The sequence below is a fragment of the Nerophis ophidion genome, linkage group LG08 (assembly GCF_033978795.1).
Source record: "Nerophis ophidion isolate RoL-2023_Sa linkage group LG08, RoL_Noph_v1.0, whole genome shotgun sequence".
Classification (NCBI taxonomy): domain Eukaryota; kingdom Metazoa; phylum Chordata; class Actinopteri; order Syngnathiformes; family Syngnathidae; genus Nerophis; species Nerophis ophidion.
The window spans coordinates 43,814,519-43,841,602 of record NC_084618.1 but is presented as its reverse complement, the minus strand read 5'-3'; the positions used below and the strand labels follow the sequence as shown (position 1 = coordinate 43,841,602).

At 40.2% G+C, this 27,084-nt stretch overlaps 1 protein-coding gene across 1 annotated transcript in view; it reads left to right on the top strand.

Annotated features, from left to right (window-relative positions):
- The window catches only part of LOC133557816 (dynein axonemal heavy chain 9-like), a 363,451-nt gene that overhangs the window by 159,216 nt on the left and 177,151 nt on the right, over positions 1–27,084 (top strand). Inside the window, exons 30-35 of the mRNA XM_061908637.1 lie at positions 10,191–10,271; positions 12,530–12,709; positions 13,186–13,416; positions 15,018–15,212; positions 21,704–21,823; positions 26,097–26,285. Of these exons, the coding sequence (XP_061764621.1) occupies positions 10,191–10,271; positions 12,530–12,709; positions 13,186–13,416; positions 15,018–15,212; positions 21,704–21,823; positions 26,097–26,285 (996 nt within the window). The remainder of the gene's footprint in view (positions 1–10,190; positions 10,272–12,529; positions 12,710–13,185; positions 13,417–15,017; positions 15,213–21,703; positions 21,824–26,096; positions 26,286–27,084) is intronic.

Genomic DNA, 27,084 nt, shown 5'->3' with positions numbered 1-27,084 from the left:
GGGAAACAGAACAGGACCGCTGACGTGTCAGCCAACTTCGGGCGCCCATTAAAGAGGTGTGAAACAAATCGAATTGGGGGGATGATTCAAACAAAAATTCAGTCTAAGTCTAGACTCTCGGGGAGGTGGTCCAGACTGAGGCCAAGAAAGAAAAAAACTCAATAGCCATAGCACACATAGACAAGTTACAGAGAATTCACAAAACTTGCAAAAGAGGGGAGAGTGTGAGGGCTACGTAGGCAGGCTGCTGCTATTTAAGTGCTGTCCAGTCGTCCATCACCCCTAAGGGATTCAAGCGGTTGTGTAGTCGTGAGGTGGGGCAGGGGGAGGAGCGCATATCCCTATTGTCCATGTTGTAGTGTTGTTGTGTCTATAGGCCTGGGGTCGCTCTGCAGGCACTAGGAGCAAAGTTCACCTCCCAGGTAATGTTGAAGGAGGGAGGTATGTCAGAGCATCCATCTCTGAGGTGTCCTCGGGGGATGTTATTCTGAGCAGCGTCAAGGCCACGCGAGGGAGTCAAATTGTAGATTCGGATTGTTGTTTTCTAAGCGAGCAGACATTTTAATGGCTTGTCTGTTCTAATCTCTCGGGGACAATTTTTGCATTTCAGTTAGTCTCTCCATGATGTGATCCAATTTACGATTCAGTTCAAAATAGCCAAAGTCTGTGATCCCACAGCTCGACCCACTCCTTCCATTGCAACAGGCATCCTTGGGGCTCAGGACATTGGGAAGGCCATTCTAAAACCTTAATTCCAGCTTGATTTAGCCATTCCTTTACCACTTTTGATGTGTGTTTGTGGTCATTGTCCTGTTGGAACACCCAACTGTGCTCATCACCCAACCTCCATTCTGATGATTTTAGGTTGTCCTGAAGAATTTGGAGGTCCTCCATCCATTTTAATTTTCTACCGCTTGTTCCTTTTGGGGTTACAGGAAGGGGTTGGAGTCTAGCCCAGCTACATTGGTAAACCTCCTTTTTCATTGTCCCATATACTGTCTGTAAACCACCATTTCCATTGGCAGCAAATCAGGCCCAGAGCATAATACTACCACCACTATTTTTGACGGTAGGTATGGTGTTACAGGGATTAAAGGCTTCCAAACATATTGCTGGGAATTGTGGCGAAGCAGCTCAATTTGTGTTTCCTCGGACCACAGAACTTTCCTCCAGAAGGTCTTCTCTTCGTCCTTCTGGTGTCAGATGAAACAAAAATTGAGCTGTTTGGCCTGGCCACAATATCCAGCAATACGTTTGGAGAAGAAAAGGTTACGCCTTTTATCCCAGGAACACCATCCCTTCCGTCAAGCATGGTGGTTGTAGTATCATGCTTTGAACCTGTTTTGCTGCCAATGGAACCAGCGCTTTACAGAGAGTAAATGGGACAGTAAAAACAAGGATTACCTGCAAATTCTTCAGGACAACCTAAAATTATCTGCCCGGAGGTTGGGTCTTGGGCGCAGTTAAGTGTTCCAACAGGACAATGACCCCAAACACACGTCAAAAGCGGTAAAGGAATGGCAAAATTAGGCTAGAATTAAGGTTTTAGAATGGCTTTCCCAAAGTACTGAACTAAACGTATGGACAATGCTGAAGAAATAAGTGCATGTCAGACAACCAACATATTTAGCTGATCTGCACCAATTTTGTCAAGAGGATTGGACAACAATGCAACCAGAAGCCAAGAGACATGTAACCAAAATATTAACATTGCTGTATTTATACTTTTGACCCAGCAGATTTGGTCACATTTTTAGTAGACCCATAATAAATTCCTAAAAGAACCAAACTTCATGAATGTTTTTTGTGACCAACAAGTATGTGCTCCAATCACTCTATCACAAAAAAATAGGACTTGTGAAAATTATTGGAAACTCAAGACAGCCATGACATTATGTCCTTCACAAGTATATGTAAAATTTTGACCACAACTGTACATACATATGTATATATATATACACATATACATATTCACACACATGTACATATATATATATATATATATATATATATATATATATATATATATATATGTATTAGGGTTGTACGATATACCGGTATTTGTATAGGACCGCTATACTAATGAATAATTGTAATTGTCAGTACTATACAGTCTGTGAAACGTACCAATCCCGCACCCTTGTCGTCGTCACGTCGTGTCATTTCTGGTTTACTAGCTGACGACCTACTTGCCAACACTCCCGGATTTCTGGGAGACTCCCGAAATTCAGTGCCTCTCCCGAAAACCTCCCGGGACAAATTTTCTCCCGAAATTCAGGCGGAGCTGGAGGACACGCCCCCTCCAGCTCCATGCGGACCTGAGTGAGGACAGCCTGTTTTTACGTCCACTTTCCCACAATATAAACATTGTGTCTGTCCAATGACATTATAACTGTATAATGATCGAGAAGGAATTCTTGGTTTCTTATGTGGGTTTATTGTTTGGCAGTCTCATTAACATCCTCCCAGTGCGGTAACAACACACAACAACAGCAGTCACGTTTTCGTCTACCGTAAAGCAGTTTGTCTGCCGTAAACAGCAATGTGGTGACACTCTTAAACAGGACAATACTGCCATTTACTGTACATGCATATGTGATAATAACATCTACGGCTGTTAGAGAGTGCAGTGCACAACTGCACACACAACAAGGAGACGAAGCAGAAGAACAAAGAATGAGTGTTATGTGTGAATATATGTGTAAAAAAATGAACACTGACATTAAAGTATTTCTTTTATATATTTATATATACAAATAGCTAGAATTCACTGAAAGTCAAGTATTTCTTACATATATATAGAGAGAGAGAGAGGGAGAGAGAGTAAAGAATTCCACTTTCAAAGCTTCAACAATTATTTCCTTCAGTTCAAAAACGTTTATTTAGTGTTGTTAAAATAAAAGGTGATGTAACACAGTGGTGAACATGCCCTTTCCCAACTACTTTGGCACGTGTTGCAGCCATGAAATTCTAAGTTAATTATTATTTGCAAAAAAAAAAAAGTTTATGAGTTTGAACATCAAATATTCTCTTTGTAGTGCATTCAATTGAATATGGGGTGAAAAGGATTTGCAAATCATTGTATTACGTTTATATTTACATCCAACACAATTAAACAGACCAAACACCCCTATGCCATTCTGGGTGACTTTGATTATGTTACTTTGGACTGAGTTGTACATACTTTCCTCAAATGTGTGCACTCTGCATAACCGGACAATAAAACTGTGGACCTACTGTATGCTAATTCAAAAGATGCAAACAGTGCCATTGTCCTGCCCCCCTGGGATGGTCTGATCACAATTTTCTGCTACTTACACCTGCTGTGAGGAGGCAGGCTGGTTCAACAATATCAGTGCGGAGGTTGAGCCAGGAGGCATGTCTGGCCCTGCAGGACTGTTTTGAGACCACGGACTGGGTCGTACTCTGTGAGCCTCACGGGACTTACATTGCCAGTGTTACAGACTGTATCCCAGAGTACATTAATTTATGTGAGGACTCCGTCATTCTTACAAAAACTGCTCACTGTTATCCAAACAACAAGCCCTGCATTACCAGCTAGCTAAAGCTGCTGCCGAATAAAAAGAAGGTGGCTTTCAGATCTGGTGATAGGGAGGAGTTGAGGAGGATACAGTGGCAGCTTAAAGTTAAACTGCGGGAGGGAAAATGAGGAAGTTGGAAGCCAGACTCCTACAGAATAATACTCGGGATGTGTGAAACGGCGTGAAAATGATCACTGGCTTCAACACCAAAGCCAGGCAGCAGGAAAGGGGTGCAGATAGAGCCAAGGAGCTGAATTTGTTTTTTCAATATATTAATCACTGCACCCATTGCTGGCCCTCCCCCCACCACTCCTGTCCTCAAACCTCTCCAAATGATTAAGGCCCTGTTTACAATGAGCCGGATAAGGTTATCCAGGATAAATCACACCTAACCTTATCCATGTCCACACACAACAATGCCACCGTTTAAGACCCCCGCTCCCCTCTGTCCGCCGGTGCAACGCAAACTAGTACACATCCATCCATTCATCCATTTTCTACCGCTTATTCCCTTTGGGGTCGCGGGGGGCGCTGGTGCCTATCTCAGCAACAATCGGGCGGAAGGCGGGGTACAGCCGGGACAAGTCGCCACCTCATCGCAGGGCCAACACAGATAGTACATGCGCGGAAAAAATAAAAAGTAAATCCACCTGAGCATCCATCTGCTCCTAGCTCTCCAGTAGATGACTTTCATTCACTGTGAAGTTATTTAAAAGAGCTATATTGTAAATAGTTTTCTTTGCATTTTACATTTGTCTGCTGTGTTTTGTGTGCAGGTTTTTAAATTAAAATGTATCTCCTTTTAACAATATCCAGTAGGGCTGCGAATCTTTGGGTGTCCCACGATTCGATTCAATATCGGTTCTTGGGGTCGCGATTCGATAATATATCGATTTTTTTCCATTCAACGCGATCCTCGATTCAAAAACAATATTTTTCCTATTCACAACGATTCTGTATTCATTCAATACATAGGATTTCAGCAGGATCTACCCCAGTCTGCTGACATGCTAGCAGAGTAGTAGACTTTTTTCAAAAAAGCTTTTATAATTATAAGGGACAATGTTTTATCAACTGATTACAATAATGTTAATTTGTTTTAACTATTAAACGAACCAAAAATATAACTTATTTTATCTTTGTGAACACATTGGACACAGTGTGTTGTCAAGCTTATGAGATGTGATGCAAGCGTAAGCCACTGTGACACTATTGTTCTTGTTTTTATTTTTTATAAATGTCTAATGATAATGTCAATGAGGGATTTTCAATCACTGTTATGCTGAAATTATAACTAATATTGATACTGTTGTTGATAACATTCATTTTTGTTTCACTACTTTTGGTTTGTTCTGTGTCGTGTTTGTGTCTCCTCTCAATTCCTCTGTTTATTGCAGTTCTGAGTGTTGCTGGGTCAGGTTTGGTTTTGGAACTGGATTGCATTGTTATGGTATTGCTGTGTAGTGGTTTGTTGTATCGATGTAAAAAAATAAAAATAAATAAAAAATCGATTTTTTGAAAAATGAGAATCGATTCTTAATCGCACAATGTATTCGATTCGATTCGTATTTGAATCGGGATTTTTCCCACCCCCCTGATATCCAGTGTTGTGGTATTTCAATTAACTAGAATTCAGTGTGCTGTGGGGCCCTTTTGTAATGAATCACACCTGAGCCATCATACGTGAATCACATTTTTAATGGACATGACTAAGCATACACAACGAATGGTAGGTCAGTCTGGTTAAAGTCCGTGGGGTGGCAGAGTGAACTAAAGCATGACTTCAGTCGTCCAAACGCACACTCGATGATCATGCGGGCTATAAAGCAATATTTGTAGTCACACACTGCCTGTATCACATCCACGAGAAAAAGGGACAAAGTTTTTCACTTAGTAGAATCACAGCTGACCTGGACATTTAAAAGTGTTCTTGACGTCTGAGAAGTGCTGTATCCGAAGTAGCTGCAATTGCCTGTTGCATTCTCTTAAAGTATTGATTTGTGATTTCCAAAAGCGCCTGTACATGTACAAGAAGGAGAATCACATGCATGCCTGGATGAGCCACATGCATCTTTGATATGAAGCTGGATGTGGCGCGTTCTTTCTGATGTCTCCTCCTGTGTTGAGCACGGCCTTTCTGGCATCACTTCCTGTGTGGGCAAGGGGCTTTCTGGCGTCACTTCCTCTCTGAACTCACTTTGTAGACGATCAATCAATCAATCATCCACCGTAATAAAAACGATCCTAAATTTTTGTTTAGTACGGTAGCATCGCTAACCCAACAAGGGACCCCTTCCAGTAGCTCAACCCACTCAGCTGATGACTTTATGCAATTCTTTAGTAAGAAAATTGAAGTCATTAGAAAGGAGATTAAAGACAATGCGTCCCAGCTACAACGGGGTTCTATTAACACTGACACGATGGTATATACGGCGGATACTGCTCTCCAAAATAGTTTCTCTCGTTTTGAGGAAATAACATTAGAGGAATTGTTACAACGTGTAAATGGAATAAAACAAACAACATGTTTACTTGACCCTCTTCCTGGGAAACTGATCAAGGAGCTCTTTGTATTATTAGGTCCATCAGTGCTAAATATTATAAACTTATCACTCTCCTCGGGCACTGTTCCCCTAGCATTCAAAAAAGCGGTTATTCATCCTCTTCTTAAAAGACGTAACGTCGATCCTGACCTCATGGTAAACTACCGACCGGTGTCTCACCTTCCCTTTATTTCAAAAATCCTCGAAAAAATTGTTGCGGAGCAGTTAAATGAACACTTAGCGTCTAACAATCTATGTGAAACCTTTCAATCCGGTTTCAGGGCAAATCACTTCACGGAGACAGCCCTCGCAAAAATGACTAATGGTCTATTGCTAACGATGGATTCTGATGCGTCATCTATGTTGCTGCTCCTCGATCTTAGCGCTGCTTTCGATACCGTCGATCATAATATTTTATTAGAACGTATCAAAACACGAATTGGTATGTCAGACTCAGCCCTGTCTTGCTTTAACTCTTATCTTACTGACAGGATGCAGTGTGTCTCCCATAACAATGTGATCTCGGACTACGTTAAGGTAACGTGTGGAGTTCCCCAGGGTTTGGTCCTTGGCCCTGCACTCTTCAGCATCTACATGCTGCCGCTAGGTGACATCATACGCAAATACGGTGTTAGCTTTCACTGTTATGCTGATGACACCCAACTCTACATGCCCCTAAAGCTGACCAACACGCCGGATTGTAGTCAGCTGGAGGCGTGTCTTAATGAAATTAAACAATGGATGTCCGCTAACTTTTTGCAACTCAACGCCAAAAAAACGGAAATGCTGATTATCGGTCCTGCTAGACACCGAACTCTATTTAATAATACAACTCTAACATTTGACAACCAAATAATTAAACAAGGCGACACGGTAAAGAATCTGGGTGTTATCTTTGACACAACTCTCTCCTTTGAGGCACACATTAAAAGCGTTACTAAAACGGCCTTCTTTCATCTCCGTAATATCGCTAAAATTCGCTCCATTCTGTCCACTAAAGACGCTGAGATCATTATCCATGCGTTTGTTACGTCTCGTCTCGATTACTGTAACGTATTATTTTCGGGTCTCCCCATGTCTAGCATTAAAAGATTACAGTTGGTACAAAATGCGGCTGCTAGACTTTTGACAAGAACAAGAAAGTTTGATCACGTTACGCCTGTACTGGCTCACCTGCACTGGCTTCCTGTGCACTTAAGATGTGACTTTAAGGTTTTACTACTTACGTATAAAATACTACACGGTCTAGCTCCATCCTATCTTGCCGATTGTATTGTACCATATGTCCCGGCAAGAAATCTGCGTTCAAAGGACTCCGGCTTATTAGTGATTCCCAAAGCCCAAAAAAAGTCTGCGGGCTATAGAGCGCTTTCCGTTCGGGCTCCAGTAGTCTGGAATGCCCTCCCGGTAACAGTTCGAGATGCCACCTCAGTAGAAGCATTTAAGTCTCACCTTAAAACTCATTTGTATACTCTAGCCTTTAAATAGACTCCCTTTTTAGACCAGTTGATCTGCCGTTTCTTTTCTTTTTCTTCTATGTCCCACTCTCCCTTGTGGAGGGGGTCCGGTCCGATCCGGTGGCCATGTACTGCTTGCCTGTGTATCGGCTGGGGACATCTCTGCGCTGCTGATCCGCCTCCGCTTGGGATGGTTTCCTGCTGGCTCCACTATGAACGGGACTCTCGCTGCTGTGTTGGATCCGCTTTGGACTGGACTCTCGCGACTGTGTTGGATCCATTATGGATTGAACTTTCACAGTATCATGTTAGACCCGCTCGACATCCATTGCTTTCCTCCTCTCCAAGGTTCTCATAGTCATCATTGTCACCGACGTCCCACTGGGTCATTATTGTCACCGATGTCCCACTGGGTGTGAGTTTTCCTTGCCCTTGTGTGGGCCTACCGAGGATGTCGTAGTGGTTTGTGCAGCCCTTTGAGACACTAGTGATTTAGGGCTACATAAGTAAACATTGATTGATTGATTGATCAATGAGTCCATACAAAGCCAAGTGCTGGAGATTCAAGAAATACATGGCGCACTTAGCCGTGTAAACCTTAAACGCTGTTTAAGTGTGGTTGATACGGGGCTTAGGCTAAATAATTAATCATTTAAGGGGTTAAACCACTTAGTGGATACATGGCCTAACATCCTGCATGGTGCCTTTTTCCAAGAAGCTTATCCTATTTGGCTTGAATGACTCAGCTGAGACCCCTGGCGGCTCCTTCCCTGGACCCTCTATAGTTGGCGTATCAGCACCATGTAGGGGTGGATGATGCTATTATCTACCTGCTGCATCGTGCTCACTCTCACCTGGATGTTGGGAGGGGCAATGTGAGGGTCATGTTCCTTGATTTCTCCAGCGTCTTTACCACCATCCAGCCAATTCTGATGAGTGACAAGTTACTCATTCAGCCACCGTCTTCTGGATCACTGACTACTTGTCTGACAGGCCCCACTTTGTGTGACTGGGGAGTTATCTATCAGATACTGTGGTCAGTGGTGTAAGTGATCCACAGGGGACTGTCCTCTTTCCATTCCTGTTCACCCTGCACACCTCAAACTTCCAGTATAGCCCCAGGTCCTGCAACGTGCAGAAATATTCTGATGACTCTGCTGTGGTCGGGTGTATCAGGGAGGGACAGGAAGTGGCGTACAGGACACCGTTTGCTGACTATGTGAAGTAGTCTCAGGCTAACAATCTGCTCCTTAATGTGGACAAGACCAGAGAGCTGGTCATTGACTTCAGGAAGAAAAGGACCCCAGTGGAACCCATCAACATCCAGGGATGGGAGGTGGCAGTACTGGATCATTGATAGTATTTGGGAATCCACTTGAACAGCAGACTGGACTGGAAGGACAACAGCAACACAGCTGTATAAGAGAAGGACATGAGCAGAATTTTCTTACTTAGGAATCTCAGGTCCTTTAATGTATGCAGCAAGATGATGGAGATATTTTACCAGTCTGTTGTGTCCAGTGACCTGTACTTTGTAGTGGTTTGCTGGGGGAGCAGCACCAGCAAAATGGACTTAAACCGGAAAGACAAACTTATCCGGACAGCCGGCCAAACCATTGGCACGTAGTGGGAGGCGTTTGTGTCAGTGAGGGACAGGAGGACAAACTATCATGCCCACCCACTCCACAAGACAATTGAGAGACAGCGGAGCTCATACTCCAACAGGCTCCTGCAGCTCCGCTCCCACAGTGTTCGATTCAAGAACTCCTTCATTCCGCACTCCCTCCATATGCATAATCACTCACCATACGGCAATACATATTTGTTTATTACCTGACTGCTTCTCAGTTAAAACACCTTTGTTTGTTTGTGATGTATATAGTCTGTTGTATTTATCTATATTTTATCTATTATTATATTTTTTGCTGCAGCTGTTATATATATAGTGTAATGTTTGTAAATGGTAATTGTTATACTGTTATATATTGTATACATTATATATACTTGTAAAAGTCTCTTTAGTTGGGTAGGTGAATCACACATGTCAACTGGATACCGGTGTTCTGATTTAACATCAGGTTTTATTTTTCTCTCAAGCACTTGCATGACACACAACTTTTCAGTCCTCCTTTGTCTCCTGCTCTCCAAGTCTCTCTCTTTCTCTACTCCCGACCGCTACTGTTAAAGACAACAGGTGATTAGATTAACATGTACTACCTGTGAAATCTAATCACCTGCCAGCTGTGTCTTGCCGTCAGCACATGCCCCACCCCTACCCGATGGTGCTTGTCCTCAGCACCATGGACAGCGGCGGTGATCTTTTCTCCTGCAAGCGCGTTGACCACAACTGCCCCCACAATACTATATATATACATAAAATGAATATATTGTATATATTATATTTTGTATTATTATATATTATGGTACATTGTTATATATTACGGTACTCTTTTTGTGCCCTTTTCAGCATTATTATTTTCCATCCTTTGTTACTGAGCTACTGTGTATAACAATATCCCTTGTGGATCATTAAAATTTGTCTAAGTCTAAGTCTTGCTAAGTCATCTGCAGCTCGGCAGTCTTTGTTATAACTTTGACTAATCTCCCCCTTTTGACCTCCTTCTTTTTCTGTTTCTTCGTCTTGACAGGTTGACGACCTCAAGGCCAAGTTAGCGGCCCAAGAAGTGGAACTCAAGCAGAAGAATGAAGATGCCGACAATTTGATCAAGGCAAGAACATTGGCTTGCAAGCAGAATATCACAGATAAATGTTGATATTTTCTTGCACTTGAGCTGGCTCAATCTGTCCCGAGGTATTCTGTGGTGACCCTAATACAAAGAGGGTCCCTGTTTTGCTCAAAAAAATTAAATCTTGGGTTGCTCCTTCCATTCAAAATTGTTTTTGTGAGTGGTTTCAGAAACACTTATAAAAGACAGACTTTAGATGATTTGAAACGTTTTAAAACTTACTCACTGTCCTTCAATATGCTTCCTGGCACATGTCTAAAAGAATAGTCTTTGCCATTACTTAAAGTGAGTCAATATGTATGGGGATATGTGACACAGACAATATATACAGTGGGGGAAATGAAGATTTGTACATCTCCTGCTGATTTTATAAGTTTACTGTCTACAAATTTATTAACAGTCCATCATTGTTATGGTAGGCTTGCTGTGAGCTACAGACAGAACTAATACAGACATAAAGCTCCCACTCCCAATCCCAAAAAACACTATCAAAAGAGGGTAAAAAATGGATGGATGGATGGATGGATGGATTTGACTTATTTCATATTTAATTGAAGGTGACAAGTATTTGATCCCCTTCTAACCAACAAGTATTCTGACCCCCAAATTTGTGTCCATGAAGCACACAAATTAGTCAGGCACATTTACAAAAGTACTGTGTGTGTGTGTATATATATATATCTCCATCCATTTTCTACCGCTTATTCCCTTTTGGGGTCGCGGGAGGCGCTGGCGCCAATCTCAGCTACAATCGGGCGGAAGGCAGGGTACGCCCTGGACGAGTCGCCACCTCATTGCAGATATATATATATATATATATATATATATATATATATATATATATATATATATATATATATATATATACATATATATATATACATTTATATCTGCGATGAGGTGGCGCCTTGGCCAGGGTGTACTTGCCTTCCACCGGATTGTAGCTGAGATAGTCACCAGCGCCCCCCGCGACCCCAAAGGGAATAAGCGGTAGAAAATGGATAGAAATATATATATATATATATATATATATATATATATATATATATATATATATATACATTTATATCTGCGATGAGGTGGCGCCTTGTCCAGGGTGTACTTGCCTTCCACCGGATTGTAGCTGAGATAGTCACCAGCGACCCCAAAGGGAATAAGCGGTAGAAAATGGATATATATATATATATATATATATATATATATATATGTATATATATATATATATATATATATATATATATATATATATATATATATATATATGTAAGCTTGGACTTTAAATCCTACTGAATAGCACTTAATCTTCTTCCCTTAATACGATTTCAAATTACCGGTATTGAAATCAGCCTCCTACATTTTGAAAATGATGACAGGGGACGACCACGAGTTTTACCAGGCGTTTTACCAGGCGTTAATACTAAGCATGCACTAACTATTTTGGGAAGCGAGTTTGACCCGGCAGTAATTCAAGGCAGGCCCATACTATATGCCCTGCGGCAATTCAAGGAAATACGGTATGTATTATATTGTCATGGCCATGTGGTAAAATGCAATGAGTGTCAAAGTAGGACTTATACCTAATGTTTTGATGACACAGTCAAAAATGCATTAAATAAGGAATATGTGTATTGTTTTGGGGCTTCACGGTGGCAGAGGGGTTAGTGCGTCTGCCTCACAATACGAAGGTCCTGCAGTCCTGGGTTCAAATCCAGGCTCGGGATCTTTCTGTGTGGAGTTTGCATGTCCTCCCCGTGAATGCGTGGGTTCCCTCCGGGTACTCCGGCTTCCTCCCACTTCCAAAGACATGCACCTGGGGATAGGTTGATTGGCAACATTAAATTGGCCCTAGTGTGTGAATGTGAGTGTGAATGTTGTCTGTCTATCTGTGTTGGCCCTGCGATAAGGTGGCGACTTGTCCAGGGTGTACCCCGCCTTCCGCCCGATTGTAGCTGAGATAGGCGCCAGCGCACCCCGCGACCCCAAAAGGGAATAAGCGGTAGAAAATGGATGGATGGATGTATTGTTTTGGCTATATATTGCAGTGGTGTAAGCGTCCACAGCATCACAGTGGGAACTGAGAACTGTAGGAAATATATACAATTATATTATCATGCTACGGTCGGTCAATGTGTATGGTCTCAACTAGTAACTGAAACTCTACGTTAAAGACATGAAAAAAATCAATGCTATAAAATGTGTGTTCCTCTAATCCAGCAATAAATGTAATGTGTTGGTCCCAGGTGGTTGGAATAGAAACTGAGAAGGTGTCCAAGGAAAAAGCAGTGGCTGATGAGGAAGAAGAAAAAGTGGCGGCTATTGCTGTTGTGGTCAGTGGCAAGCAAAAAGACTGTGAAGAGGATCTGGCTAAGGCTGAACCGGCTCTGACTGCAGCACAGGATGCACTTAACACTCTCAATAAAGTGCGTCATATCCTTTCATTCTTTTTCTCCTTCGTCATGCTTTTCCATATTTCCTTTCTGAGCTTCAGTGAAAAAGGTGATGTCCACATAGGCCCTTAAATGTGAGATTACATTTTTTTCAATCAAATCTGTGCTAAAAGAATGTCTTCTGTGTGTTCTGCTGGCATTTTAGTTCATGTCCTAAAATCCATAGCTTTCTATTCCGCCCGGGGAATTTGAACAAAAAAAAAAAAAAAAGCACTTTACATTTAGAAGGTTCTCTCTGTTCAAACAAGCAGAACAGACAGTTCAATCACTGCTTTCTGAAGCTCTCTAAAAATGTCCCAATTTGAATTCTATGCTGTCTGCTCAAAGTTTGTGCAGGTTCATCCTCTTTTTATCCCCTTTTTTTTAAGCAGACCACTAAGCCATACAAGCATTCAATACATCGAGGTCTTTAATTTTGCACTGCATTCCTCTATTTGTACCCTCTGCAGAACAACCTAACAGAGTTGAAGTCATTTGGCTCTCCGGTGGCCGCGGTAACCAACGTCACAGCGGCCGTCATGGTATTAATGGCGCCTGGCGGAAAAGTCCCAAAGGATCGCACCTGGAAGGCTGGAAAGGTTATGATGGCAAAAGTGGACGCGTTTCTTGATTCCCTCATACATTTCAAAAAGGAGAACATTCCAGAAGCATGTTTGAAAGCTGTCCAGCCTTACTTGCAGGTGAGTTTTATTGTTCATTGAAGTTTGGCTACCTATTTTGGACAAAGCAGAAATCACTGTTAAAACTAATTGTTACATCATACATAATACAGTACAAGTACACCTCAAAAATGTAAATATTGTGAAATACAGGTAGTTCAATATTTAAAGTTGTGGTTTCACACCATAATCAGCTAATGGCTTCAAAATGGTTCCAAAGGTTCTCTTGAGCCTTTTCATGATCTCTCGGTTTGGGTCAGTAGACCACACAATAATTGGGAATAATGCTGACTTGAATTGATTAACGTGGACCCTGACTAAACAAGTTGAAAAACGTATTCGGGTGTTACCATTTAGTGGTCAATTGTACGGAATATGTACTGTACTGTTTCATATAATGTATTTCTTCCTTTGCAATCTACTAATAAAAGTTTCAATTAATCAATGAAACAGGTGTCCAGTAGACAGTCGGTGACACCCCCCACAAGTGCGCCTACATTTGTTAGTTTTTTCGGTCAGCTATTGCAGTCATATTGTGGTCACTCCAAAAACATTTGGCCACGACTGTTAACTTCACCTTTAATGTCTAACTCAATCAATCAATCAAAGTTGACTCATATGGCCCTTAATCACACATTTCGCAAATGGCTGCACAAGCCACAACGATCCCAAAGAAGTATCTCAAGAAATGTTAACATTAGCAGTAAAGTTATACAAAACAATGTCCACAATTTTAACACAGGCAATACTACTTCCGTAAAACAAATAACCTTTTTGTAGACCTATAAACACAAATACGTGAGTAAAGAAGTATTGGTTAAAATCAGAATAACAGTACATCCATTTAGAAGAAGTTGATGCTGAAATCAAGTAGAATTTTAGCTATCAACCAATCAATCAATCAATGATTATTTATATAGCCCTAAATCCCTAGTGTCTCAAAGGGCTGCACAAACCACAACACAAACCACAACACAAACCACAACACAAACCACAACGACATCCTCGGTAGAGCCCACATAAGGGCAAAGAAAACTCACACCCAGTGGGACGTCTAGAGCAAAGTAGCAAAACAAAAAAGTAAATGGGAATTTTGCAATAAGGTGAAAACCGAGAAGAAACAACACAACACCCAAATATTGTGTAAAATATTAATTTTCTCCAGAACTTTGCTGTATAAAGCTTGTGTATTTGTCACACAGGCTCACGCTACTCTGTGAACAAAATCCAATCTGCTTTAGTGCACATCCTTTAGTTTCAGAAACCATTTAATGATTTTAAAGTGCAAAAGGTTGAAGACTTAATGTAGTTTCCAAATATCATTGTAAATTATGTTTCCGGCGATAGCTTTGATGGTAAAGGGTTTTTAATAAAATCATTTTTAAATGTTTGGCATGTCGTATTAAAAAGCTTTATGAGCTGTATATGGCTCAAAGGCCATCAGTTGCTAATTCCTGGGCTGGAGCTATGCATGTATCTGTGCTGCACTCTTTTCGGGGTTAACGGTGCATGCTAGGAAAAGTCATCAAACGGTGTTTTTCTAAATAAATGCGGCAGTGTGGTAGTCTTTTAAGCCTCACTGTATGAATTTCACTAACCGCCTATGTTTTCAACCCATGCAGGATCCAGAGTTCCAACCAGAACTGGTTGCAGCAAAGTCATACGCAGCAGCAGGGCTTTGCTCCTGGGTTTTGAACATAGTTAAGTTCTACAGAGTTTATTGCGAGGTGGAGCCCAAACGTCAGGCTCTGAGTAAGGCAGACGCGGAACTGGCTGCTGCACAGGGGAAACTCGCCACCATCAAAACCAAGATCAATGTAAGACATGACATAAACGGTAATTGCATCAAATAGGGAATTGTGCAGTTAGTGTGTTAGGAAAACACGTTTTATGTGAACTGTCAAAATTCAAAACAGACATTATTCAAAAAGAGTGTTATCTTTGTGCAATGTTTTGTTTAGGTATGGACCCCAGGATGCAGAGACATAGGCAGTTAGTTCTTATTTGTAGGCACAAGTAAATAAGTAATGAAGCATAATATTGCCTTCCTATTGGAGGAGGGCTTTTCATCAGTATTTAAAGCATGAAAAACCATTTAGTTGCAGTGAGAGAAAAAATGCGCCAACAGTGTAATCACCTCCAAGAATATGCACATAGTGACCTTGTAAGGCCAACATAGGCCTGACTTTTCCTTTAAAGGGGAACTGCACTTTTTTTTTTTAATTTGCCTATCATTCACAATCATTATGAAATACATGCCAATGGATGGATATTTTTTTTTAATACAATCTAAATATTAAATAAACGTAACTAAAAGTCCACCATAAATGATTCCCGGGCGCGGCACCGCTGCTGCCCACTGCTCCCCTCACTTCCCAGGGGGTGATCAAGGGGATGGGTCAAATGCAGAGGACACATTTCACCACACCTTTTGTGTGTGTGACAATCACTGGTACTTTAACTCTAACTTACAGCGGAGCCAATGGGAGCACCACTATTTCGCCCATAAAATCCAATAAATAACCATTCAAAAAGCGCCAACAATACTCAATTTACGTTTTATGACTTGAATATTAACCTAGTATTAATGATAATGATTATAAGCGCTAACGCTGACAAACTATTTATAGCGGCGACGTGATCACTTCCTGTTTCCTTATGTTTACATCATTGAGTTGTCTGCTGTTTCCTCGCTTCCCTGCTCCCTGTAAGTTTATTGTACAAACCCCGTTTCCATATGAGTTGGGAAATTGTGTTCGATGTAAATATAAACGGAATACAATGATTTGCAAATCCTTTTCAACCCATATTCAATTGAATGCACTACAAAGACAAGATATTTGATGTTCAAACTCATAAACCTTTTTTTTTTTTTCAAAATAATAATTTACTTTGAATTTCCTGGCTGCAACATGTGCCAAAGTAGTTGAGAAAGGGCATGTTCACCACTGTGTTACATCACCTTTTCTTTTAATAACACTCAATAAACGTTTGGGAACTGAGGAAACTTATTGTTGAAGCTTTGAAAGTGGAATTATTTCCCATTGTTGTTTTATGTAGAGCTTCAGTCGTTCAACAGTCCGGGGTCTCCGCTGTCATATCTTAGGCTTCATAATGCGCCACACATTTTTGATGGGAGACAGGTCTGGACTGCAGGCGGGCCAGGAAAGTACCCGCACTCTTTTTTTACGAAGCCACGCTGTTTTAACACGTCTTGCTTAAATAAGCAGGGGCATCTATAATAATGTTGCTTGGATGACAACATATGTTGCTCCAAAACCTGTATGGGCCTGTCAGCAGTAATGGTGCCTTCACAGATGTGTAAATTACCCATGCTTAGGACACTAATACACCCCCATACCATCACAGATGCTGGCTTTTGAAATTTGTGCCTATGACAATTTGAATGGTTATTTTCCTCTTTGTTCTGGAGGACACTACGTCCTCTGTTTCCTATTATAATTTGAAATGTGGACTCGTCAGACCACAGAACACCTTTCCACTTTGCATCAGTCCATTTTAAGTGAGCTCGGGCCCAGCCAAGCCGGCAGCGTTTCAGGATATTGTTGATAAATGGGTTTGGCTATGCATAGTAGAGTTTTAACTTGCACTTACAGATGTAGCGACCAACTGTAATTACTGACAGTGGTTTTATGAATTGTTCCTGAGCCCGTGTGGTGATATCCTTTACACACTGATGTTGGTTTTTGATGCATTACCGCCTGAGGGTTTAAAAGTCCGTAATATCCTCGCTTACGTGCAGTGATTTCTCCAGATTCTCTGAACTTTTTGATGATTTTACGGACCGTAAATGGTAAAATCCTTAAATTCCTTGCAATAGCTCGTTGAGAAATGTTGTTCTAGAATTTTTTGACAATTTGCTTACAAAGTGGTGACCCTCACCCCATCCTTGTTTGTGAATTACTTAGCATTTCATGAAAGCTGATTTGATACCCAATCATGGCAACCACCTGTTCCCAATTAGCCTGCACACCTGTGGGATGTTTCATATAAGTGTTTGATGAGCATTCCTCAACTTTATCAGTATTTATTTCCACCTTTCCCAATTTCTGTGTCACGTGCTGCTGGCATCAAATTCTAAAGTCAATGATTATTACCAAAAAAAAAAAATGTTTATCAGTGAACATCAAATATGTTGTCTTTGTAGCATATTCAACTGAATATGGGTTGAAAATGATTTGCAAATCATTGTATTCCATTTATATTTACATCTAACACAATTTCCCAACTCATATGGAAACGGGGATTGTACATGTATTTGTATTGCCTCTCACTTGCACAAAAGAAGTCTGAGTAGGTATTCCAACAAGTTGGGACACTTTGACAGCCGTTTAATACCCGAAACAGGCGAAGACGACACGGAAAGTCGCTTGGTCCCTCCCACCCCTACCCCTTTTCTCCGTGAGGATTGTGAGTCATTCTTCACCTAAATGGGAATATATGAACATCCCAGCAGTTGGCATCTTAATGACAGCAGACATTGTACAGTAAGTGATACTATATTATGTTTGTTGGCTCTCATAACGTCTGCAGCGAGTAATAATCAGTGATGAAGAAAAAATACCAGCAAACATTGGGATACTTTTTTTTAAATGAATGCACCGCGTTTGCTTAAAATGATCAAAATATGTAAATATTAAATGTTTTTATAAATGTACCCATTACTTCATAACATATATACTTACACCATATACAGTATATAAAACCCTAATGGGAATGTTTAGATGTTTTTTTAAAGGGTTTGTAGGCAGAATTCTACAACTCCCGTAGGCTCTATTGTAAGCAAACTTTTGATGGCATTTATTTAATATTTAGAATGCAAAAAAATAATAACGTCCAATAAATCATATTAATTGTGAACAATTCCCCAAAAAGTGTGATTCCCCCTTTAAAGTTGTTTTTAGCAACCTGCTCACAGTTGCATTTTTCAAACGGAAAAATGTAACAAGAACACCATTGGCTAGCTTGTCTAACCATTAGTGGTTTAATAGAACACATATGTGTTCAAATAGTCTATATTTTTCACAATGATTAAGTTTGTGTAGTGACATTTTTACCAACCTGATTAAAACAATCTGTGTTTACGACTTTCTCTCACCCAGTCTCACCAACATGTACGCGCAGGTAGTGCGTGCACACATAGACAAGCAGTCCAAGAGAAGCTAAGAACAATTTGCAGTCATTCTGTTGATATGATAGGATATACATTCAATGATGCTATTATTAGCTTAGAACACTTAAAACTAATGCTTGTGCATGTGTTACGTACGTATGTAATTATATCATTACATCCTGGAAGCCTAAGAGGGTGGGGTATACTGTGCAAAGTACATTGGAAAGTCAGCGCCCTCTAGACATCTGTATAAATGTTGGAAACAGGCCCTTTAAGTAAATATGGTTGGTATCAGGGTTTTTGATTCTGATATGGGCTACAAGATAGATAGATAACATGTTCACTGATCGGTTTTCTAATGGCCATTTGCGACAGAATTAAAACTTTCACATCAGCTGTATTGCCCATCCACGTCCCTGCATCCCTGTTCAGATGTGCACGTGTCATAAAGATCTGTCATCATCTCTTAGTTGCGAACAAAACTCACAGCTAACAAAAGATATATAAAAAGGTTCAATGAACAACACTGTGACAACACCACAAATAGTGGCCAGTAATGTCAGGCTCTCAAAGCAAAAGCAGGCCTGGAAAATAACAGTTTCACCACAGTCACGCGTAAAAATGTCAGCATGGAAAATGTGATAGACTGTGTTGACTTTGTGTAGTGAACGGTGCTCTGTTGTCCGTCATTTTGTGACCTAGTCCTTTAATGTGGGAACATAGCCACAAAGGCGGCGCAGGTTCATTTTGTTTCTCATGTGTGTGATTTGTTGATGTCAACTATTTGATACCACTGAATGCCAGATGGCTTTGTTTCCTTAAGCCTGTTCAGTTCAGTTCAGTTTATTTCGAACATGCATACAATACAATGTAATGCATCACATATTTGTAATTGTTTCATTGCAGCACGTCCGAAAAGGAGTAGGAAGATTCAGAGTTTATTTAATCATACCCCTTTTCATACAATAGCAATTTTATCCCATTTCTGTGTTATCTGTTTGTAACAGAACAGTGAATAAATAAATAATTTACCATAAGTAAGTAAGCAAATCAAATAAATAAAAAAAACTATTAAATACATAAATAATCATTATCTCAAAAAAAGGTTCAAGATGTTTTATCGTAATTGTTCTTCTTTATACTCTGTAAACACTTGTAATTTGAACGGTCTCTTAAACTGAATCATATTGGTGCTTTGTTTGATTTTTTTGTTTAATCCGTTCCAGAATTTAATTCCACATACTGATATGCTAAATGTTTTAAGTGTTGTATGTGCATACAAATGTTTTGAAATAGATTTTCCTCTAAGATTATATTTCTCCTCTTTTGTTGAGAAGAATTGTTGTACATTCTTGGGTAGCAGGTTATAGTTTACTTTATACATCATTTTAGCTGTTTGCAAATGCACCAAATTGCTGGATTTCAATATTTGTGATTCAATAAATGAAGGGTTTTAGTGTTCTTTGTATACAACATTATGTATTATTAAAATGTATTGTTTTTGTAACATCATTAGTGAATGAAAGTACACATTTGTGGTTGTTTCCCCATATTTGTGCACAATAACTCATATATGGTAACACTAGCTAGCAGTAGAGAATATAAAGTGATTTTTGGTCCAAAGCATATTTTGCGTTTCATTATTGACGTGTTTCTTGCTACTTTATGTTTACAATTAATTTTTATCTTCTTTTATTACACCCAAAAATGTGTTTTCTTTCACCCTTTCAATTTTACTATATCTATTTGTATTTGCGTTTGACTTTTTCTTCTACTGTTACCGAATAGCATTATTTCAGTTTTACTGAGATTCTAAGAGTCTGTTTTTGTCAAACCATCTTTTTAATTTGTTAATTTCTTCTGTTATCATTTGTATTAAACATTTTTTTAAAGTACCAATGATAGTCACACACACACTAGGTGTGGTGAAATTACCCTCTGCATTTGACCCATCCCTTCGTTCTATCCCCTGGGAGGTGAGGGGTGCAGTGAGCAGCAGCGGTGGCCGCGCTTGGGAATAATTTTGGTGATTTAACCCCCAATACCAACCATTGATGCTGAGTGCCAAGCAGGGAGAAAATGGGTCCCATTGTTATAGTCTTTGGTTCTGTGTGTTCTCTACTGAACAAAATACACTTGTATCATCTGCAAAATATACTAACTTTAATTTTACAAATATTGGCCGGTATAGATCCCTGTGGTACACCACAAGATATTTTCAGCTCTGTAGACGTGTTCGCCTATCTTCACATATTGTTTCCTGTTGGTTAAGTAGCTTCTTAACCCATTAGCTTCCTCCCCACTATTTGTACTATTTAGTTAGCTCTCCTTTATTTTTTTGTTCCTTGCTACGCCGTGTGAGCTGATTATTCATTGTTAAAGACTGTATTATTCCTACATGTTGCCAAATTTTTGCTTCCCGCGGTAGATTTTATAACCCAGCTGTATATAAATGAATGACAATCGGCTTGCGCAGAAGAAATAAGATAAAAACAGCCAGAAGCAAAAGTGAAGAAACAATTCAGGAGATGAATTATTTTATCAAGGGTTTGACTACCAGCTGACACTTGAGCGCCACCAGTAATGATATACTTCCCAGCAGTAATACAAAGCTGCTGTAAGTGCTATTAGGGTTTTTACTGTTCATTAATCAAAACTAAATCCATCAGCCTAAAACCCCTATTGATAAAAGCAGCTGTAAATAATTGTTTCTCAGTGGCGCTTGACATTCAGCACATCAAAGTGCCGGAGAGCCCCAGCAGAGCACAGCGCTCGGGGAGGGATGGGATGCTGCGGCAGCCACTGCCGCCTGCGTCAAAATCCTGCAGAGCGTAGCGCGGCGGCTGTTAATAAGATACAGCTTCTGTCCGTCATTTCTCCACACCCTGTTGGATCCGTTGAGTTGAAAGTGACTTCGGGGGGAATTAGCAATCCTCAAACTAATCTGCTGAACTGCTGTGCATGTGCGCAATAATCCTGTTTGTCCTTGTGCTAATTGTTTCCACATGAAAAATAAATCCATAGTGGACAGAGTGACAAATTTTACCTAACTTTTCCACTTCATCCCAAGTTTGTGTCACTGGAAGACGACAGTGATTTATTTGTCTCTTTAAGCCCATGCTGTACTTTAACAAGTGTCAATGTTTGTTCTTTGTGTGTGTGTTTGTATATCAGCACCTTAATGAGAACCTTGCCAAGCTCACAGCAAAGTTTGAAAAAGCTACTGCAGACAAGCTTAAGTGCCAACAGGAAGCAGAATCGACCACACACACCATTTCCCTGGCCAACCGCCTGGTGAGCATATCCCTTTCTCTTCATGCTTTAGATCAACACAGCTCTGTTAGCTCGCAGTGGGGGTTAAAAGGCAGTCACAGCACTTTTTAGGGTTTGCAAAATGTCAAAAATTAAAGGAAAAAAAAAATACCATGAAGAAAAAAGTGGGTATTCTCCGTTACTTGCTTAGGAGCCATAGTGATGCAATTTGAGACTGACATTGGTGTGTCACTGTTGGAACATTACAAACTCCCAAACAAGCTGAAATTAAGGACTACTTCATGAAATCTACGTTAACCCATAAAAAGTCATGATACCTTAAATCAGGGGATCCAACTCATTTTAGCTCAGGGGCCACGTGGAGGAAAATCTATTACCAAGTTTGCCGGACTGGTAAAATCATGGCATGTTAACTTAAAAATAAAGAAAACTTCAGATTGTTTTCTTGGACTAAAAATTGACCAAACACATTCTGAAAATTTAAAAATCACGTTGTGATTTTTACACTAACATATTGCGGTAATAGTCTATCTTCATTTGTGTTCATTTATACCAGTGGTTCTCAACCTTTTTTCAGTGATGTACCCCCTCTGAACATTTTTTTTTTAATTCAAGTGCCCCCTAATCAGGGGGCACTTGGTTGAAAAAAATAGATAAAGAAGTAAAATACAGCACTATGTCATCAGTTTCTGATTTATTAAATTGTATAACAGTGCAAAATTTGCTCATTTGTAGTGGTCTTTCTTGAACTATTTGGAAAAGAAGATATAAGAATAACTAAAAACTTGTTGAAAAATAAACAAGTGATTCAACTATAAATAAAAAATTCTACACATAGAAGTAATATCAACTTAAAGTGCCCTCTTTGGGGATTGTAATAGAGATCCATTTGGATTCATGAACTTAATTCTAAACATTTCTTCACAAAAAAAATAAATCTTTTACATCAATATGTATGGACCATGTCTACAAAAATCTAGCTGTCAACACAGAATATTACATTATATACATTGTTGTATTTTTTTTTACAGTTTATGAACCTAAATTAATATTTTGTTGAAGTATATTTGAATAAATAGATTTATAAAGGATTTTTGAATTGTTGTTTTTTTAGAAAAAAAATTAAAACTCTCACATACCCCTTGGCATACCTTCAAGTACCCCCAGGGGTACGTGTACCCCCATTTGAGAATCACTGATTTATACTTTCTGAAGAAATGTTGTGATTATGTTCATCCGTCAAATATGCCTCCCAGTTATAAGTATAACGCGAAATGTACAGATTTTCAAAAGCATTAATTTGGGTATAAATGTAACTGGTTACATTACCAACGTCTTTGACAACCAGAGCATGAACTTAATAATCCACATTTTCTTTCTATCATTAGTACGTAGTGTCCAAACACAGAAGCGTTGACACACTGCACAAAGCTCCCACCCTTCTGAAGTCAGGGAATACAAAGAATTGCTGTTGCGACATCCAGTGGACATATTTAGAACAGCAGTTTATTTTATTCAAAAGTGTCAGCTCATTTTTATACTTTGCCAACTTATCTTGCGGGTCAGACCAAACATCTTTGCGGGCCTGATCCAGCCTGCGGGCCGTACGTTTAACACCCCTGCTTTAAATGTACCTAAAATGGTTTGATATAACTTTGTGCTTGGGTTAAATTAGTGAAGTCGTTATGTGAAGTCCAAAGAACATATTGGAGTGGTTATCAGGTGACAGTCATGTGACTATGGCAGGTTTTTCTTCCACAAAATGTCAATGTGTCGGATAAATAATAGTGCATTTCCAAATGCTCATTTTAACGATGACAAATATTTCATTGGGTCTCAAATGTCATAATTCAACTGTTTCTATATTTCTGTGATGGCTTAAAACAAACATTCCAGAAAGATATCGCTATTGGGCTTTTAGCCCTGAAATTGCCATGCAAAGCGTGGCGTTACGCATTTGTCAAATTAGCAACAATAGAAAGCCACTCAATACAAGTCACTGTTAATATTAAAGTTAAAGTACCACTGATAGTCACACACACACACACACACTAGGTGTGGTGAAATTACCCTCTGCATTTGACATATCCCCTTGTTTCACCCCTTGGGAGGTGAGGGGAGCAGTGAGCAGCAGCGGTGGCCGCGCTCGGTGATTCATTTTGGTGATTTAACCCACAATTACTGAGTGCCAAGCAGGGAGGTAATCTGTCCCATTTCTGTCTTGCCTCTGGTGAGGGCGGTCGCATTTTTCTCCACTCCCTCCTTTCCCAGCTTGCTCTCTTCATTTTTGTCTTGTGTAAACTTTTTTGAAGCTACTTTGTTTGTGCTGTCCTCAAATCTAAAACATCAGACATGGATATGATCATCTGGACTCTCTATGCAATTGACAAAGTCTTTTCGACGAGGAAAAGAGGTTCGGGGGAGCCTGGCTGCCGTGATGGAACCATTGCTGCGGGGTACGTGAGAGACTCCTGGGATAAATGGAGAATCATGTGCCTCTCAGTCCTTTCCATCGAGGACGTGGAAGATATCTACCTATTTGGAACCGTGATCACGGGGCACCTGCTGATTGGGCTGGGTATTGCTCTGGTGTATCGTCAAATTCGTAAGACGATGGCAGCCACTCAAGGAGCCCAAAGGCTGTTTGTCACAATGGATGGTTTGGGCAGGGCTGTGGGAACACAGACTGTGGCGATTTCTGAACCAAATCGCAAGATGGATCACATCATGGAGAAGCTTGCTGAAAAGGACAATTTAATTGAATTTGAGACCATCCAGCATGGACAAATACAACAGAAAATTGATTGTTTTTGTCTGCTCTAGAAAAACAAACATCCTAATCCACGATTTGACTCCCTCGAACGGCCTTGACGCAGGGCCAGGCTGTTCTGAAAAACACCTCAACGAGAGTCGAACTTAGATCGGCCTCAGTCTAAAAAACATTACATCATCACACCAAAGACAATTGGGCATACACACACACACACGCCCCACCCCCACCCCCACCCCACGACTTCACCACTGCTCTTTCCCCTTGGGGTGATGGTTGGATGGCAGTGCTTCAAAGCAGCAGTCGCCTTCCAGGGCCCCAACTCCCTGCCCCTCTGTTGCGAGTTCGTCGTAATTAAATGTAACGTGTTTATGTGTGCATTGCACGGAGGTTTTTTTCCCACTCCAGACTAGGCCCTTTTAGGAGCCCAGTCAAGATTGTATTTCTTTACTCATTTTCTTCCCCAGCGTTTTACCTTTTTCCATCTTTTACGGGGTGCCTCGTGGCGACCCATCAGCGTTCCTGTTCTGTAACCCTGTACACTTTTTGTTTGTCTAATCTTGAATGGGTTAGGGCTGTAAACTAAAATGTTGTTGTACTTGTTGCAATGACAAAAAAGACCTACCTCTTTGGTGTTACTCAGCCGGGGTTTGAAATCACGACCTACCAATCACAGGGCGGACACTCTAACCAAAAGGCCACTGAGATAATAATAATAACAGTAATAATAATAATAATATTTGGAAATAGTAAATAAACGGTAGAAAATGGATGGATGAATGGAATAATAAATATGTATGTTATTTTATTTTAAAGCACTTAAATGTTACTTCAAGTAAAATTAGCTGCGGCTTCTTCTGAGTTAAAAAAAAAAAAAAGGTGCGATGTGCTGTACTAGTCCTACACACAGTTGTGTTAAGCCGTGTACATAGAAACTTGCTATTTATGTTGTCTCTTTCTTTAAATGAAAATGCATATGCTAATACCCCATACGCACCTACAGTAGGCCTATTATGTCATTCTGCTGACTAGAAGTAAACAAACAAAAAGCCTGTTGAGGCAGTCGGTAATGTAAATTGTTAATATTCATTTGCAGAAGGCCTGACAACTGCAATAATAGGAAGATAACGTGCCAGTCAGTTGCAGAGAGCAATGCAAATTTTGCCAACATGCTGAAGTATGCAGTGTTTTTATGATGTATGCCAGAGAAGTTACACTTGGTGCCTAAAGGCAGCGTCCCCAAGTTTGGAAAAGCTAAGATATTAAGTTGAATATTGTTGATCCCTGGAGGAGAATGGCATCATTGCTGCAGTAAAGAGTAAAGGTGTTGTTACATGAGCAGAGAGGCAGTAAAGGATATAAGAGCCTATTAAAAGTGGACCTAAAGGTGGCAAAGTTGTTTGTGAAGATATCTTTTTCCTCTCTTTCTTTTTGTGATACGACTCACAGATTTATTTGTATCAAAATGATCTTGCTACCCGGGGGAATAACATTGTCACAATGTGTATTGCCATTGAATTTCAGGTGGGCGGCCTGGCGTCAGAGAATGTTCGCTGGGCAGAGGCCATCAAGAATTTCAGGGAACAAGAGAGGACTCTGTGTGGAGACGTCCTGCTTATAACTGCTTTTATCTCCTACCTTGGCTACTTCACCAAACCCTACAGGTTACGACTGATGGACCAAACCTGGAGGCCTTATCTTAGTCAGCTGACGGTGCGTATAACTTGGTTTCAGTTTTCTCAAATTCTGTATTCTCCTACAATATTTCCATTGAAAAATGTTGGGACTTGGTCGAGGTATTGAGCCCAGATGCTGAGACGGTAGGAAAGATGGAATCGAAAAAAGGAGAGTCTTTAATTAACACCAAAAAGGTTAACAAAAGGTGATGGGGCAGAAACGTACACCATATAACACAACAGAAAACGTTTATAAATGCCCTGTAGAAATGTGAGACAGAACAAGACACAGTACTTATTGCAATCTATGAATAGCCTTGCATGCTCACCATGTCAACTGGGCTGAAAAACCTGGAAACGTCACTGACCACAACACTAAATAGCCAGGCTTTTTGGCATGACAGCCGTATTTGCTAACAGGAGGGGGATCATTGTCCACGCAGGCGGCCCTTTTCTCCCATCGGAGACAGACGGTTGATTTTTGATGTAGAGGATCACACAGTATTTGCTCATCTTTAGTTTTACAATCGGTCATCTTATTTCTGTTATACACGACAGCATCTGAGTTGAATTCATAAAAACTAGTTCAGAAAAATAAATCACTACATTTTAATGCAACAATGTGCAGTTACAAGTGTACCAAATGGTTAAAGGTGAACTAATAATGATTGTGCCAACTGATAGTTCACAATCATGAGACAAAAAGTTGTTGTTTTTTCATTTTCTAACGTTTAAAAATTGTCTCGTTCTTGGTGGTTAGCAATGAAGCTATTAGGAGCAAACAATTCCACCTCTAAATCACTTTAAAAATGCATTCAAAAACCGTCAACAATACC